This window comes from Uloborus diversus, chromosome 5 (genome assembly GCF_026930045.1).
Source record: "Uloborus diversus isolate 005 chromosome 5, Udiv.v.3.1, whole genome shotgun sequence".
Taxonomy (NCBI): domain Eukaryota; kingdom Metazoa; phylum Arthropoda; class Arachnida; order Araneae; family Uloboridae; genus Uloborus; species Uloborus diversus.
Genome location: NC_072735.1, coordinates 178,045,638 through 178,062,507, shown reverse-complemented (window position 1 = coordinate 178,062,507; position 16,870 = coordinate 178,045,638). Strand labels below are relative to the sequence as shown.

At 33.3% G+C, this 16,870-nt stretch overlaps 2 protein-coding genes across 2 annotated transcripts in view; one reads left to right on the top strand and one right to left on the bottom strand.

Moving 5' to 3' along the window:
- The window catches only part of LOC129223297 (uncharacterized), a 24,817-nt gene extending 17,990 nt beyond the window's left edge, over nucleotides 1–6,827 (top strand). Inside the window, 5 exon segments of the mRNA XM_054857863.1 lie at nucleotides 1,332–1,428; nucleotides 5,036–5,206; nucleotides 5,325–5,371; nucleotides 6,698–6,742; nucleotides 6,744–6,827. Of these exon segments, the coding sequence (XP_054713838.1) occupies nucleotides 1,332–1,428; nucleotides 5,036–5,206; nucleotides 5,325–5,371; nucleotides 6,698–6,742; nucleotides 6,744–6,827 (444 nt within the window).
- Nucleotides 6,828–8,498: 1,671 nt separating this feature from the next.
- Nucleotides 8,499–16,870, bottom strand: part of LOC129222163 (4-trimethylaminobutyraldehyde dehydrogenase-like) — a 38,578-nt gene continuing 30,206 nt past the window's right edge. Inside the window, exons 9-10 of the mRNA XM_054856620.1 lie at nucleotides 14,773–15,005; nucleotides 8,499–8,630 (exon numbers count right to left, since the gene is read on the bottom strand). Coding sequence (XP_054712595.1) covers nucleotides 14,786–15,005 — 220 coding nt within the window. The 3' untranslated portion in view covers nucleotides 8,499–8,630; nucleotides 14,773–14,785. The remainder of the gene's footprint in view (nucleotides 8,631–14,772; nucleotides 15,006–16,870) is intronic.

Here is a 16,870-nt window from a genome sequence, read left to right as displayed (position 1 = left end):
CACGAGTCAAAGGAATATCCCGCGCCATTAGGGGCCATATAGGGTTAACTCACTAGATGTCGGGTATAATTTCAACCACTAAAATATCGCCAAACAGACAATTGCTTCGTTGAAATGTAGAAGATGAGAAGCATTTTCACCCGTCATACCTTGACGGGCGACTTTTTAGTATTATAATACTCTTAGACCCTTTTAGAGTGAGCAGAAAAATATTGTGAATACTTAAACCCCTAGTTTGCTGCCAACTTGTCACTTTGTTGAACAAAAGTATTTCATAAATATGTATACAATTTTATGTGTGTTCTGGCCCGCGAGACTCACTCAAAATATGAGGTCAGGCCCTAGAGTAAAAAAAGGTAGAGCATCACTGTAAATAAATGAATTAAATGTCCTTTACTCGAAATGAAACAATTCAACCAAAACTTAGAAGCAAAATGCATACATTTACGCAGTAAGTTACCGCCCCTAAGTCAGAGCTGAGTCAGAACTACATGCAATATACCGATAGTCCGGTAATTCTATCCAGAGAATGCAGTTTCGTCCTTGTTTGGCTCCAGATCGGTTACTCCCTAATTCTAGACTGAGGAGTTCAAATGAAAACGAAACTGCAGTCTCTTGACGGGATAACCGTGGTTGACGGTACATTGCATGTAGTTCTGTTTTAGCACTGACTTAGGGGTGGTAACTTACTACTTAATACCCAAACTTCCCCTTCAGTTTACAAGTTGAACCGTACCATGTCTGCGGACTCTCGCTTTTGAGATAAATTTATTTTATCCACCACTCTTGTTGGCACTCTCAGCATCTCAGCTTCAAAGAGGTGATAACTGCCTCCAGCTTGGTTATTCCCTATTCTAGACTGAGGAGCCCAAATAAGGACGACACTGCAGTCTCTGGATGGGATAATCGGGCTGTCGGTATATTGCATGAAAATACATACTAGTTTTAACGTTTTAACTCATATCTGCTGACAGGGGTACAGTATCCCAGCATGGGAGCCCATATGCAAAGTTGCATTGCATTGCACCCCGAAGCCCCCCGTGCCTACCGCGTTTGCAGTTTACCAGTTTTAGATGCCCGAAATGACTCGGACAAATGGGGCCACCGATTTCAGGACAAATTAAGAGTCATTAAAATTTGACATTTTTAATAACTTATTCAGTAATAGCTGGAGAAGAAATGTTTTTAAATTTTTGCAAAGAAAAAAGTGCTAAAAGCAAGGAAGTTCTAATTTCAAAGGGAGGGGGGTGGCCTGAGCCCCCGTATATGGGCGCCCTTGCATCCCAGGATTTGCCATTCTATATCTGAGACACATTATGTTTCTTTTTCAGATAGTTGTAGCACGTGGCGTAGCATGCGGTCCGACGGCGACGAAATTAAGTCACAAAGCCGGCGTCTTCAAAGATTTCGCCTCTGAAAATACCAAAGGTACGTTTTGATGTACTGTCTGACCACGGATTGTTATGGAAAGACAAACATCCGTTTTACAGTCGAAAATGGACAAATCTATGATTTTTTACCGATGTCAGCTTTTGCAGAAGCAGAGTCGCTTTCAAATGAACGGAATAGGCGCATCAAATTTTTACTTTTCCCCCTTATTTACATAGATTCGTCTTATCTGGACGTTTGAAAATTCCATGCAATCCGTGGTTGGACTCTAGTTTCATCTCTGACTGGATTTCATTTCTTTTGTTTCAACTTTCACAAAGACCGTTTTGCCGTTTGACTGAATCTATTAAACCGGCCATAATTGAACCCAAACTTTGTTTTGTGGTATTTTCGAGGTAGAGCATCATAGTCGCGGAAAGATGCCTTTTTAGATAGATGGTTGGTTTCAAGGGCGAACTGCCCCCCCCCCCCTCCCCGCCTGTGCTCCCTCTGTCCGCCTTTCCTCCCCCCCCTCCTCCTCGCCCTCAAACCTGAGCTCCTTCGGGTTTTTTTTTTTTTTTGCTCTCTCAAGTGTATGTGGATTGGTCCCCCCCCCCGAACCTTTTTTTTAAATAATTATATTTTTTTTTACTTCATTTGCACCCTTGAGCCTGTGCGCCCTCAAATCTGTGCGCCTTCGTTTTTTTTTTTTTTTTTTTTTTTTTTTTTTTTTTTAAACACAGAAACTAGTTATTTGGCGGGTACCATCATGGGCGCCCATACGCAAAGTTTCAAGGGGGGGGGGGGGCTCAAATATATTTCCCCGTGTGGTTTAGCTATATATTTTCCCCGTGGAAACTGATTTTTAGGACGGATTAGAGTCATTAAAACTTGATATTTTTTTCATTTTTAATAACTTCTTCATTAATGGCTGGAGAAGAAATGTTTTTACATTTTTGCAAATGAAAAAGTACTAAAAGCAAGGAAGTTATAATTTCAAAGGGGGGCACGAGCCCCCCCCCCTTGCCCCCTATATGGGCGCCCTTGGGATACCATGTATTATTTTGTCGTTTCAATGAACTTTTTAAGGAAAACATGCTTTGAAACAAGGCTCAAAATTCCATTGAAATTGAGAAAAAATCCACTAAATAATTTAATTAAGCCATTAATAGTAAAAGAGTTTACCACAGGAAAACAAGCAATGCACGCACCCTGGGATTTAATAGCTTGAAGCTATTAAATTAAACGAAAAATATCATTAATACATTCGCGAAATCAACTTTAAATTTTTTCATTAACATGGAAAATAATCAGCTAAATAAATATACATCAAGTCATAACTAAACATTAAAATGGAAATTTAGAAAAAGAGGAGCAAACAAGGCGACGATTTAAATATATTTTTTCAATATTCGAGAAGGTATAAAATAAACAAGTAGCCAAGCCAACTGTCGTACCAATAAAGGAAAAGTATTCATTAAGGGGGGAGACCAGTTTAGGAGGCCGAAATTTTCGTGTTTTTCATGATTTTTTTAACAGAAAAGAAATAATCGGAATTTCTTTAAACTTGGAGAATATTTTATTCATCTTTTGAAGTACACCTTGTAATTTTTTGAAGCTATTTCCACCAGAATTAGTCGAGTTAGAAGCTGTTGTCCATTTGCAGTCGCCATCAGAGCTTGCTGCTGGTGTGCATTAGCGAAGCCACAATTCTTGCCTGTAATCATTACAATTTTTCTTTCCCGCAAACACTATATTTCCCTAGAACATGAACCTAATTGTGATCAACTAAGTTGAAAAATGCACGTTTTTGAGGTGTTTGATTAAAATGTTATGTTTTCAACCATTTTTTTTTCATACTTCTTGCATTAAAAAATTATTTTTATCAATAATATCGTCAAAGAGTGAGGTTCATATAGATTATAATTGAATGAAAAATATATCACAAATTTTCAGAACGATTGGTCAAAAATGCTTTAAGCTACAATGCACACCACTTGAAAAACAGTTGTTTCCAGAAAAACGCGTTTGAAAAAAAAATATGCTGTGAATGTGCGTGCGTGTGTTTTCGAATTTGCACAGTTCACTTGCTTAAACATCGGAACTAATCAGAATTTTTCACTCAAATTTTGGCAACATACTCCTGACTAGTTTTACTAACATTTTATGACATAAAAACGAGCTGATGTGTGCATCACATAACTTCCTTTTACTCCAATTTTAATGTCATTTTCCCATTATTGGCAATTTTAATGTGATTCAATAGTTTGCTCTCTAAATATCACCACCAGTAAAAAAATTGAAACCAGATTTTAAGAATAAAAAAATTTAAAAAAAATCGCCAAATTTGTCGCCAATTTGGCGATTAAAAAACTGGCGATATATCGCCGAGTTTCCACCAAATTATAAACACCACTTGAGTATACATCGAAATTCACAATGATTACCCCCCAAAAAGGGGCAAAAGACCCCTTTAGAGACACTGGAATGCAATCAAAAGGGGAGGTGCACAACTAGACCCCACTAGGAGTCTACATACTAAATTTCAACTTTCTAGGACATGCCGTTCTTGAGTTATGCGACATACATCCGCACACACGCACATACAGACGTCACGAGAAAACTCGGTTGTAATTAACTCGGGAATCGTCAAAGTGGATACTTCGCGTGTCTATACGTTCTTAGGCGTGTGGTCGGGTTGAAAAAACACTCAACATTAATTCGGGGGTGAGTAAAATAGAAATCAAGGGCCGAATTTTGAGTGAAAATGTTTTCGGAAATACAATTCTTCCTTTTTTGTGAAAGGAAGTAAAAGAGTGGATTTTTTGACCGTTTTAAACTGGTTTCCCCCTTAAGAATATTAAGTTGGAGAAAATCGTTCAAACTCCCCACCAATGTCGTTTCAAAATAGGGCTAGTGCAGCATAGATGTACATTGACGATGTCATGGATGTATTGCTATTGAAAACGACAAAGGTATGGCAGCCTATGTTTGGTAAAAGTGACACGGAAATCACCGGCATAATAATTTCATTCCCCCGTTTTTCAGTTTCAATCCCATCTTATGATATTGTTAAATTCTGTAAATAGTAATTATTGGTAGTAACGTAACCTGTAAATAGTTTCCCGTAATGAATATACAGCCCCTTTACATTCGGCTGAAGTATATGGACCCTTATCTTTCATTGATAAGATTTGTGAATGAAAAGAAATAATGAAAGTGTGGAACGGTGTAGCATTTTCTGGAATAGTTGAGAGATCTCTTTCGGTGTGTATAAAAGCCGTTACGCATGATAAAGAGTCAGTTTCGATTGAGAATTTGTACTGAGAGTGTATTAGCTCTGTTTATTGCGAGGCATTTCGCTGTGTTGTTTTTCGTATTTGGAAGTAAATACGTGTGTAACCGTTGAATTTATGGGTGTTGTGTGATATTTGCTTAATTGTTGATGATTAATTTAGCAGTTGTTGACGATCTTTCCTGTACATAGTGGTAAATTAATTTCCTGTGTTTCGCTCAAGAACTGTTTCTTTATTTCAAGAAAGTTGAAGTCGCACCGGATCCGTTACAATATATTTAAGGCGGGAGGGAGGACATCTTCGGTGAAACTGGGGGTAAACCATTTTTAAAATCCTTCCACTGTGACTAAAATATCCCTTTCCTTTTGCAGTGTCCTTGTCCTGTCGCTCCAAGGACATAGTAGTGAACTTGGCCTTCACTCATCCCTTCCGAGGCCTGGTGCATGCAGGGAGAAAGGATGGAGATTGCAGCTTTAGGGGGGATGGAAACCGTACGTACTCACTCAACGTACCGCACACTTCCTGTGGTACAATTACATGTGGTGAGTTTTCACCAAGAAAATTTGCTTTTTAATCTAATATTGCTATGGATGAATATTTTGGCATTGATGTAACATGGGATCTAGAGTGTTTTTCATTGAAACCGCTATAAATAAACAGCTAATTCAATGGCTCCATCTATGAGCTATCTACACTGCCGTGTGCAGGTAAAGGGCAGTAACTGCAAATTTTTCATTTTTTTTGAATTTTTGACATCTATTGTACCTTATCTTTATTGGTACAAGCTCGCTTATTTGGTTTCCGCTGAAAAAAAGGCGAGAAAAAGACGTCTAATTTCAACGTTTCCCTATTGTTAGTATTGAACCCAAAACGCTTTTCTTCAAATATCTCGAAAACTCGTTTCTGCAGTTACTGCCGTTTACCTGCACACGCAGTACAGACTGTGTAGATTGCATGCAACATTAGTGAAACAAACATTTTTTTTAAAAATTAGTTGCATGTCTCAAACCGCATTTGATAAAAAATATTATTTTGGAACTAATGTAGAATGAGATTTTATTGCTATAAATTATTTAGATTATAGCTGGCTGGCATCCCAGAAACCTATGTGTAGGAATTGATTCAGCAGTGCAATTCATAAGCTAACGACTAAGAGCCGTATGTATCGCCTGGTACATTGACAGAACCAATATTTTTCTTAAACATTGTTGCATAGCCCTAAACTTCTGAATATTTTGGTTAGGATGTAGTTTGCAGTCCACAATTCTAGTTAATTTTATAAATTGCTCGCCTGAAACCGATATATTCATACTAATTCAATACCGCCATTATGGCCTAACTGAATGGAGCATGTAGATCACCTACTACAATGATAGAACCCATAGCTTTCTTAAACTTTGGTGCATGGCTAAACACTTATGCATGAATATTATAGTACTAATATAGTATGCAATCTACTGCTCTAATTAGTTAATTAAGTTCATAGATGGCGCTTATGAAACTGCTATACATGATTCAGTAGCGCCATCTAGGAGCTAACTAACTAAATCTAGCTTGCAGATCGTCGGCTACATTAATTCTTAAACTTTGCAGGTTATACTGATTGTAGCATTGCAATTTTGTCTTACTGATACATAGCTCATAGCTGTTAACATTGAACGCTGAAAATTAGGGAGGCTAAGTATTGATAAAGTTGATCAGAAAAATTTTACTGTAAAAGGGATTTTTTTAAACATAAGTGGGGATTTTTTAAAATCATACCTGTATAGGAGCCGAAATTTGGAAATTGAGATTACTATTGTGTATTACTTTTTTGAAACTAAAAAAAACTATAGGTTATAGGGTTTCTGAAAATAATTTTAAAAGTAGTTGTTCTCTCATAAATAATTTTATACATTCCTAGCAGCCCTTTTCAAAAATTGGAAGCCGTCAATTGTCTTTTTTTCTCCTCACTGCCTCAAATTTTCCGTAAATTTTACATCTCTATGCATATGCATACACAATGATAATACACTTTTCCCCCCTTTCCATAGACCCCACAAGACAGTTTTGCAAACACTCTGACGATTCGATACCATCCCTGCATTGGAGCTGGAAGGAGACGAGATCAAAACAATTCTCTGCAAAGTACGGAACAGGAAGCATACAACTGGGATAACATGACATCAAGTAGAAGGGATGGCAACTTTAGCATTAAGGACAACCAGAACCCACACAGAAGAGACAATGACTACACTACTGTGGGCATGTCAATGGCAGTATCTTACAAAAATGACTTCTAGAGATGCTTCAAAAAACACATACATTTTGAAACACATTTTTTTCAATACAATATTGGAATTTGAAGTTTACATTCGGCAGAAACCAAAAAAGGTATGCATGTACAATAAAACTGTAGTAAAATAGAAGACAAAAATGCAAAAAAAAAATGAAAGGAGAAATGTAAATGTGTAGATGCTGCCTTAACTTGTCTAGGAGTGTTTACTACTTTGCGAGGTCTATGCTGCAATGTTGCCATGCTAAGCAAAAAAAAATGTAGCTGCAGTCAAGCTCAAACTGAGATATTGTTTTTGAAAGTTTTGGGCCTCTATATATTTGATTTCAAAGACCACAAATTTAAATATATATATATTATTTAAAGTCTCACTCACAGGTAGCACAATGGCAAGTGTACTAAACAACAACAAAAAACACTGTGATTGAGGCTTTACATAATATATGTAATATACATTTAACACTTTAGCTGCATTTGAGCTGTCTAAATATAGAATATTTTACTTCAAGTTCCAAGAATTTTATATATATATATATATATATATATATATATATATATATATATATATATATATATATATATATATATATATATATATATATATATATTTCTCCTTCTTGAATGACCATGGAACATTTTATTTAGGTAAAATATGTTACAACGAATTATCTGATGGTTATGACAATAACTCAATTTTGTTAGAAAGTGGAGATAGGACTTCTGTGCTGTTTAGCACGGCAGCAGATCCATTTCTGAAACTGAAGAAAAGAATTAATTGATGTATGGTTTGAGAACTTTTAATGATTTGTCCTTTTCAATAATGGCAAACTTTTTTCAATGCAAATCCTTAAGTTTATGCAAAATTGAAATGTTTTCCAATGTTTAAAAAATAAATGATTGATAAAAACAGATATTTTGACTAATATATATATATACGGATGCCTCACTTGTCAATCGACTAACTCCATTCAACAGAAAGTAGAGGAAAGTTATGAAGAAGATGACGTTATCCATAGGAGTAAATAGGACCTCATGTTACATTTTCTGCCATCACAAGGTCAGAAATGTACTGAACCAAAACTTTTATATTAATGGGGTGGTTTCCTTCAGTCAAAAGTACTACTTTTAGTCATTGAAATGGATAGAATGAGCAAAAAAAAAAAAAAAAAAACATGAACCCAGAAAATACTTTCATTTTCCCAACAGTTTTTTTTTTTTTTAATTAATTTTTTAAATTTTCTGATTTTTCAAACAAGGCTTGGCTTGATGATGTCACAAATGATGCACTAAATGGGATGCACTAACAGGGTTAGAAAATATCATGATATTTTCTAACCCTGTGTGGAACTTTGGGGACACCAATCCCTGCACCCAATTAGGTAGGCATTGAGAAAAGGAACAAATAAATTTGATATTTTTAGTCAAATGATCATAAGAAAGATACTACAAAATCTACAATTCACAGACAGACATAACGCAAAACAAAACATGAACACATAAACTTAGAACTAAAACACAAAAGCAATTTTGAAAATATTATTTTATTGTCAATTTGGAGTTAACAAGACACACTTTAAATATAAAACATTACATGCATATTGTTACAAATATTTCTACAAAAGTGAATGCACAAAGATGTTGAACTTCTTGGAATTTTAACACTGTAGGACCTCCATATATCGAAGTAGCATCTTGCAAAGAAAAAGTTTGATACATAGAAGCGAGCTTAAATTCATCGTAATTACTTCGAAAACAATAAAATTAAATCTAATTTATTAAACATTAATATAACTCCATTTCTAATTTATTTGAGAATTAAATTAGATGAAAGTTAATTATTAAAAAAGAATTAATGAGACAAGTTTATAGTAAATTACTTTTAGGTAAACAGTAATCCAGACATTGGTTACAATCATGGTAGTTTCATTCTATAAACAGAAGAAAATAAAACTATAAAAGTCTTGTTGAATAGCCAGTTTTACGAAAAGTTCACCAAAAAAAAAATGTTTGCTTTCATTGAATCCACTAAAAACTTGATCAGAAACGGTTTCGCTAACTGAAGTCGAGGATGTAATGTCTGGATCACCTCTAGCATTTCATTTTTTGATGACATAGACATTAGAGTGGTTCAAAAAAAATTTTTTTTCAGCTATAGTCCAGTGCACTTTAGACTTACTAATAGTATGTTGTAAAAGTTTCAGCTTCTTACTCAATTTTTAAGAGGGTGCTCAATGACCCCTTCATTTAACATTAGCCGTAACATAGAAAATATCACAAATTTAAAAACATTTTATTTCCCCTGCTGTTTTTCGGTAAATAATTATATTATTGCAATGTATATGCATATTACTAGTGTATATTATAAAAATCAACAGTTTTTTCAGTTTAATGCATTTTTTTAATCCCCCTCCCCATACGTATGAAGTTTGGGGGAGGGGGTTGAGCACCCTCTTTCAGTTGAAATAGGAACCTAAAATTCTTCCAGATTATTACTATCCACAAGTCTAAAAATATTAAGGAGTGTCCTGTTATCTCGGAGAAACTAAAGCTTAGTAGAGTCGCAACATAAAGTTGGAAACAACTTGTTGATTTGTTCTAAATTTCATAAGTTTCTCCAATGGTTTGTGCACCCCTTAACCTTATCTGACTGACTAGTGGGGTACGTAGTGACAATCACTGAGCTTTCTGACTTTATTTTTTGGGAAGCAAATGGTCCAAAGTCAAACAAAATGTTACACTATGTCCAAAAATGTTTAACATATAGAGATTTTTTCGATACATGGAAATAGTTTTTCTACATAATGAACATGGAGATTTACTAAGACTTTGATTAAAAGAAAATTTCAATATGTTGGAGGTTCAACTGTATATGAATACAAATATTATCTCATAATGCAACATCTAAAAAATAGGAATAGAGAAAATAAATAATAGCTTAAATTTTTGAACCATTTAAATATTCTTGTGGAATGCATAGCGAAATTCAGATTAATCAAATAATCAACAAAATATCTAAACATTCAAAATGTGTGTAATACAAAGAAAAACATTTAACACGAAACTGGGAGGACCAAAATAATTTTTCTCGTTAAGAGAATTTTGAGCTAAACGATTGCAATAAATTGCATGCTGCATGAAACACTACATCACCTCATGTAAACTGATTTTTTGTGCTAAGTGCTTCATGTTACAAGGTATTGCACTGTATATCAACATAAGCCAACTGAATTTTAAAATAAACACCATATGATGTTTTTAACTGTAGGGAAAAAGAAAGGTTTGTCACATTTTTATAATTTGTGATTGGTTTGTACATAGGATACGGCAGTTCAAATTAACAGGTAAGCTCATCTTAACGAGAACAAGCGAAAGAGACATAGTACTATTGATATGAATCTATATCTTTAATAATAATAATAAAGCTCAAAGTTTGGATATCGAGATCTCTAGCGAGATGTCTCTCTGTGACGTGCACAGCTCCTAAACCGTCGGGTCGATTTTCACAAAATTTGGCACAGAATTAGTTTGTAGCATGGGGGCATGCACCTCAAAGCCATTTTTTGAAAACTAGGTTTTGTTCCTTTTCTATTCCAGTTTTAAGAACATTTTACCGGGCAAATTAACATAATGTAGACGAGTGAATTACCAAATTATCATAATGTGGAACCGTAACATGGGCGAGCCATTTAACGTAGCAAATTGGCGAGAAATTTATCATTCATTATTTGTAAATATATAGGCGAACCAAATGACCTTTTAATTTTCTACCATGGGCAAAACCGTACGGGTACCGCTAGTGCTAAATTAAATGAAAACTTCCTAGTTGTAAAAGATTTACATCTGGTGTATTAATAGGTTTAAAAACACTTTCTGGATTTCATAAAATGCAGTTCACATTTAAATGCTGCATGTTTCCATTTGACAATGCACTCAGTTTAAATACTACAAAGACAAAATTAATACTGTATTTAACAAGCACTTAGATGAAAATGTTGATACATCTGGTTTTGACTTGTTGGTAAAAACACTAATGCTGATGGAAATTTAAAAGAAGGGAGGGTCATGGGGAAGAATGGTCACTACACAAATTTTTAACATTACGCTTTTTAAGTTTGGAGGTCTAAATCGTTTCCTTACACTCCCTGTTATAACTTAGAATTTGAGCTTTCTAATCTGAATGATATTATAGTGAAATACTGTCTATAATAATGTTTCAGTTCCCATTGTAACCAGAGTTTGGCAATAAAATAGACTAAAATTGCTCTTCAAAAAGGTTTTTTTTTTCAGCATTCTTTGCATGAATGTTGTTATGTTTTGTATATATCAGAATACTTACTTATTATTTTACAACAAATTAAAATGTTACATTTGAACAGAAAGATACTATTACAATATTTAAGAATATTTTAGGATATTTGACTCTTTGACTGTGATTAGTTTAATTCATTTTTATTTTTTATTTTGTTAAAGCCCAATGTTGCCGTATGGTGTTTTTGGCCATAAATCATATCTTTAAAACCAAAATATGATTTTAAAAGTACTTACCATATGAAGTTAAAACTAAAAAAAAATTTCCAAAAGGTTTTGAAAAAATAAATAAAGTATTTAAAGATAAATTGCCCCCAAAACCAGAGTAGAAAATGTCAAATTTGAACTACGAGAAAGTTCTAAAAAAGGTTTATGCAAAAAAATAACAAGCTGATTGATAACTGACACTTAAAAAACAACAAATTAATTGAAACACACTATCAATAAGTATGTGACCAGAACATTAAACAGTGTTTCATCCACAATTTATTGAGACAGTGAGAAGCAAAGGGATGTAAGTGGACATTTTCAAGTTTTGAGTAAAACTCGTTCAAAGTTCCGGCACTAGGTAGGCTTTTATTAAAAAGTTTTTTTTAATCATGCTACTAGTACTATCCCTTGCCCCATAACAGAGGAGAGGACCATATCTACTGATTATCTGCAAATTTTTAATTTTGGCTCTTTGATCCCTTTGTTTCTCATTACACACACATCAACACTTCCACATCATAGAACAATACAGGGTTGCCACTCTCCCAACAGATTAAATAACAGAATTTTTTAAAAAATACTAAGCACTTTTCATAATGCACTCAAAATGACAAAATAACTTTTCTGGGTCAGAAAGGACAGTTTACAATTATTCCAAGAAAAAGACTTCTCAAAGGAAGAAAAATGCGGCTTAAGTCATGTAGAGAATATTTTATCATTATCTAGCTTTCAATCATAAATTTGAGTGTTGAACATGCATATTTTTCTTAATGGGAAAGTTTAGTTTGAAATGACTTGAGCGCACTTTTCTTTCTTTGAAAAGTCTTTTTCTTGGAATAATTGAAAACTACGGGAATATTTTTAAATATTGTCCTTTCTGTCTCGAAAGGTTATTTTGTTCTTTTGATCGCATTATGAAAAGTGCTTAGTATTTTTTTAAAAATTCTGTTGTTTTAAAGTTTTTTGTTTTCAAACAAAATTTTTATGTCCAGAGAAGCTTTGATTTAAAATTTTTATTATGATTACTATTAAAATTACTGTCTCAAGGCAACAGAATTTGTAACAATGGGTATTATATTTAAGCATTTAATGGAGAAGTTAAATGAAATTTGCTGTTTTCCATCCTAACCGAAATAATAATTTGGTTTTAGAATTTTTATTTTTCAGCGTCAAATTGTACCTTATGATTAAGCAAATCATTTAGTGAAATCTCGAAGTATCTAAGTGGTCTAGTTGCTGAGATATAAGCAAAAGCTGGCCTCAGATTACTCCATGCAAGGCCGGATTTAGGGGAGGGCAGGTGGGGCTACTGCCCCGGGGCTTCCACAACAAAGGGGCCCCCACAGTAAAATTTTTACAAAATATCCTAACTTTCACGGGTCAGCAAATTTTACGTTTTTTTTTCCCAGAGGAAGCGATTACTATTTAATGACTTAATCTTGTGTTGATGGAAAATATCGGATATATATCAAAATATCGGATATTTTCGATATGAAAACATCATGATATTTTTGAACCCTGGTCTGCAACAACATTTGAAAACAGGTACACGGGTCATTCTTAAAAAAGTTACAAATGCTGTCCCTCATATTCGGTTTCCACTGTTATTTTATATTTTTAACTATTATGTAATCAAAAATAAACAGTCATTTTAGTCATGATGGATCTGAGTGAACGACATGTTAAGAACTAATAAATCAAACAGAGTGAGTGAACACAACGTAAAAAGTATTTGTACACTCTGTTTTTTAATGTAGTAACATACACGCATTTTGCATCACTGCATTCATTTCTGTAAAGATGATTGGACAGTTAATAACAATGATCCACTGCTATGATAGAATATCCTCTTCAAATAGGGTCAAATGTAAAAGGAAATAGAATATCAATGCTTCAACTTTATATCATTTCCATTCTTCTGGATGAAATAAGAGATTAAAATTTTTGTATTTTCTCCAAAATTAAACTTCTTCAGAGCAACTGGACATGAAATATTTGATTTTATGACTGTATGTTAGCAAATGAAACTAGGTTTCTTTTTAAACCAGGGTCTTTTCTTTTCTCCCAGATAATACTATTCTCCTAGTTTTAAAACAACCCATTTTTTTCCCCATCAGGTTAATGTAGGTAGATACTTGATCTATACACAATCACTTCACTTTTCTTTGTTTGAGAAGTCTTTTTCTTGGAATAATTGAAAACTACAGGAGTACTTAAATTGTCCTTTCTGAGTCAGAAACGTCATTTTGTCATTTTGAGTGTATTATGAAAAGTGCTTAGTATTTTTTTTTAAATTCTGTTATTTTAAAGTTTTTCGTTTTCAAACAAAATTTTTATGTCCTTGGTTTAAAATTTTTATTATGATTACTATTAAAATTACTGTCTGGCAATAGAATTTGTAACAATGGGTATTATATTTAAACATTTAATGGAGAAATTAAATGAAATTTGCTGTTTTCCATCCTAAACAAAATAATAATTTGGTTTTAGAATTTTTATTTTTCAGCGTCAAGTTGTACCTTATGATTAAGAAAATCATTTAGCGAAATCTCGAAGTATCTAAGTGGTCTAGTTGCTGAGATATAAGCAAAAGCTGGCCTCAGATTACTCCATGCAAAGGCCGGATTTAGGGGAGGGCAGGCGGGGCTACTGCCCCGGGGCCTCCACAACAAAGGGGTCCCCACAAAATTTTTTTTACAAAATATCCTAACTTTCACGGGTCAGCAAATTTTACGTTTTTTTCTCGCAGACATTTTTGTATTTCTACAAGGAATGTATTTCTAAATATCATATGAAAATAACCTTAAAAGTACATAACTTTTAAAATGAAATGTATTTTTACATATAAATAAGAAACAGTAATTTTAAGTTTTACATTATAAAAATAATAATGTAAAAAATAAATAGCAGTAACTTCAGGATGCATTTACTATTAAAGTGCTGATCGAAAATATCGGATATATACTTACATGTCAAAATATTCGGTTATATATCAAAGTATCAGATATTTTCGAAAATATGATGAATTTTTCAAACCCTGATTAGGGGCCTCCACTCCTTCATTGCCCCGGGGCCTACACACTTCTAAATCCGGCCCTAACTCCATGACAATCCGGCCAAGTATAATAAAAGTGCTTAAAAATAGGGCCCTTATATGGCCTTTTTACAGCACATATTTAAGCTATTTAGGACCACTTCATGCCAATGTCGAGCACCAGCAACTGTTTACCAAAATATCATTATTGTAACAAATTAGTATGCATCCAAAAACAAGGGGTTAGCCGGTTAGTTGAACTGAACCGTGGATCAACTCACATACAACTGGGCCTCAGCTTTTGTAGAGGGGGCAATCAATGTCTTTGTTCATCTCGACGTATACAGTCTTCAGCTGGGTGAAGTCCTCTATCGCTGCCAGTCCATTCTCCCTCCCAAAGCCAGACATCTTGTAACCTCCAAACGGGACCTCTGGGGGAAAGATGTTGTAGTTGTTGATCCAGACGATGCCAGCCTGAAGTCCAGACGCCACTCGATGGGCTCGTTGTAGGTCCCTGAGAGGAAATAGAGAAACGACGGCAACTTCAGAACAATGTTCAACAAGCTGATTTTAAGAGAGAAAGGTGTCTGCAAGAGGGTTCGCCGATATATATCGGACGATATATATCCAATATTTATTTTGAAAATATCATGATATTTTTATATTTTCGATATTTATTTTTTCAAAGTACAACATTTGCCATATAAAAATTAAATGTATTAATCATACTAATATGTTTTTTATAATTCATAAAATTAATACTAATGAAAAAATTTTAATTGGTCAGAAAAGAAAAATAACTGTTTAATGGATGTGTACTGACTTAAGAATATTTCTTATTTCTAAACTATATAAAATTCGTAAAAGTGGAAAACCAAAGAAAAATGAGTAAAGCACCTAATGCTTAAGTAATTTAATTAAAATTAATAGAAATGTATCAGTTACGCTACATTTTATTTCTAATACATTGAATTATCACATTTTACAAATGATTGTAAATATAATTTGTACTTATATCATTCAAAGTACGTAAGTTTTTATATGAAATGTATATTTATGATTATAAATAATGAAGGAAACATTAATTTTAAAACTGATGCATTATAGTAATAACATAAGTAAAAAAACAGCAGTGATTTGAGGAAGCAATTACTAATTAATGACATAATCTTGTGATGATTGAAAATATCGGATATATATGAAAATATCAGGTATTTTCGATATTTTTGAAAACATCATGATATTTTGGAACCCTGGTCTGCAACAACATTTGAAAACAGGTACACGGGTCATTCTCAAAAAAGTTACAAATGCTGTCCCTCAAATTCGGAATCCACTGTTATTTTATATTTTTAACTATTATGTAATCAAAAAGAAACAGCCATTTTAGCCATGATGGATATGAGTGAACGACATGTTAAGACCCAATAAATCAAACAGAGTGAGTGACCACAAAGTAAAAAGTATTTGTACACACTGTTTTTTAATGTAGTAACATACACACATTTTGCATCACTGCATTCATTTCTGTAAAGATGATTGGAAAGTTAATACCAATGATCCACTGCTATGATAAAATATCCTCTTCAAATAGGGTCAGACGTAAAAGGAAATAGAAATTCAATGCTTCAACTTTATATTATTTCCCATCTTTTGAATGAAATAAGAGATTAAAATTTTTGTATTTTCTCTAAAATTAAACTTTTTCAGAGCAACTGAACATGAAAAATTTGATTTTATGACTATATGTTAGCAAATGAAACTAGGTTTCTTTTTAAACCAATCTTGGTTTAAAAAGAAATCTAGATTAAAAAGAAACCTAGAAAAGAAAAATAAATTTTCTTTTCTCCCAGAGAGTACTATTCTCCTATTTTTAAATTATTTCCCCATCAGGTTAATGTAGGTAGATACTTGATCTATACACAATCACTTCACAAAAATTTCTTTTGTCTTATTTTATTGCAAAGAATTAAAAATTTGCACAAACCAAACATGATCTGATCTCAGAAGAATCATGCACTCGAAAAAAATTATTTTTAAGAATAAGGTGGATTCATTATTTTCAAAAATTTAAACAATCAATTTTCCTCATGTACTTAAAAAATACATTTTTACATAATGAGAGAAGTGCTTTTAATGCTTCCAACCTGAGCTAAAAGTTCTCTCAGTGGGAATTTGAATGGTTTGCACAGGTATTTAGATGTGCATACATGTGATTGGTTAAATGCAAGAAAAGATGAAAATGTTTTGCGAAGTTGGCAGCATGCATCTCTAAAGCATCTACCCATTAAAAAATTTTTAAAAACACTAAGTCCTTAAAAAATTTCAGTTTATATATTTTTAACTCTTTGAGGAAAAATGGGATTTAAAAGAATATCA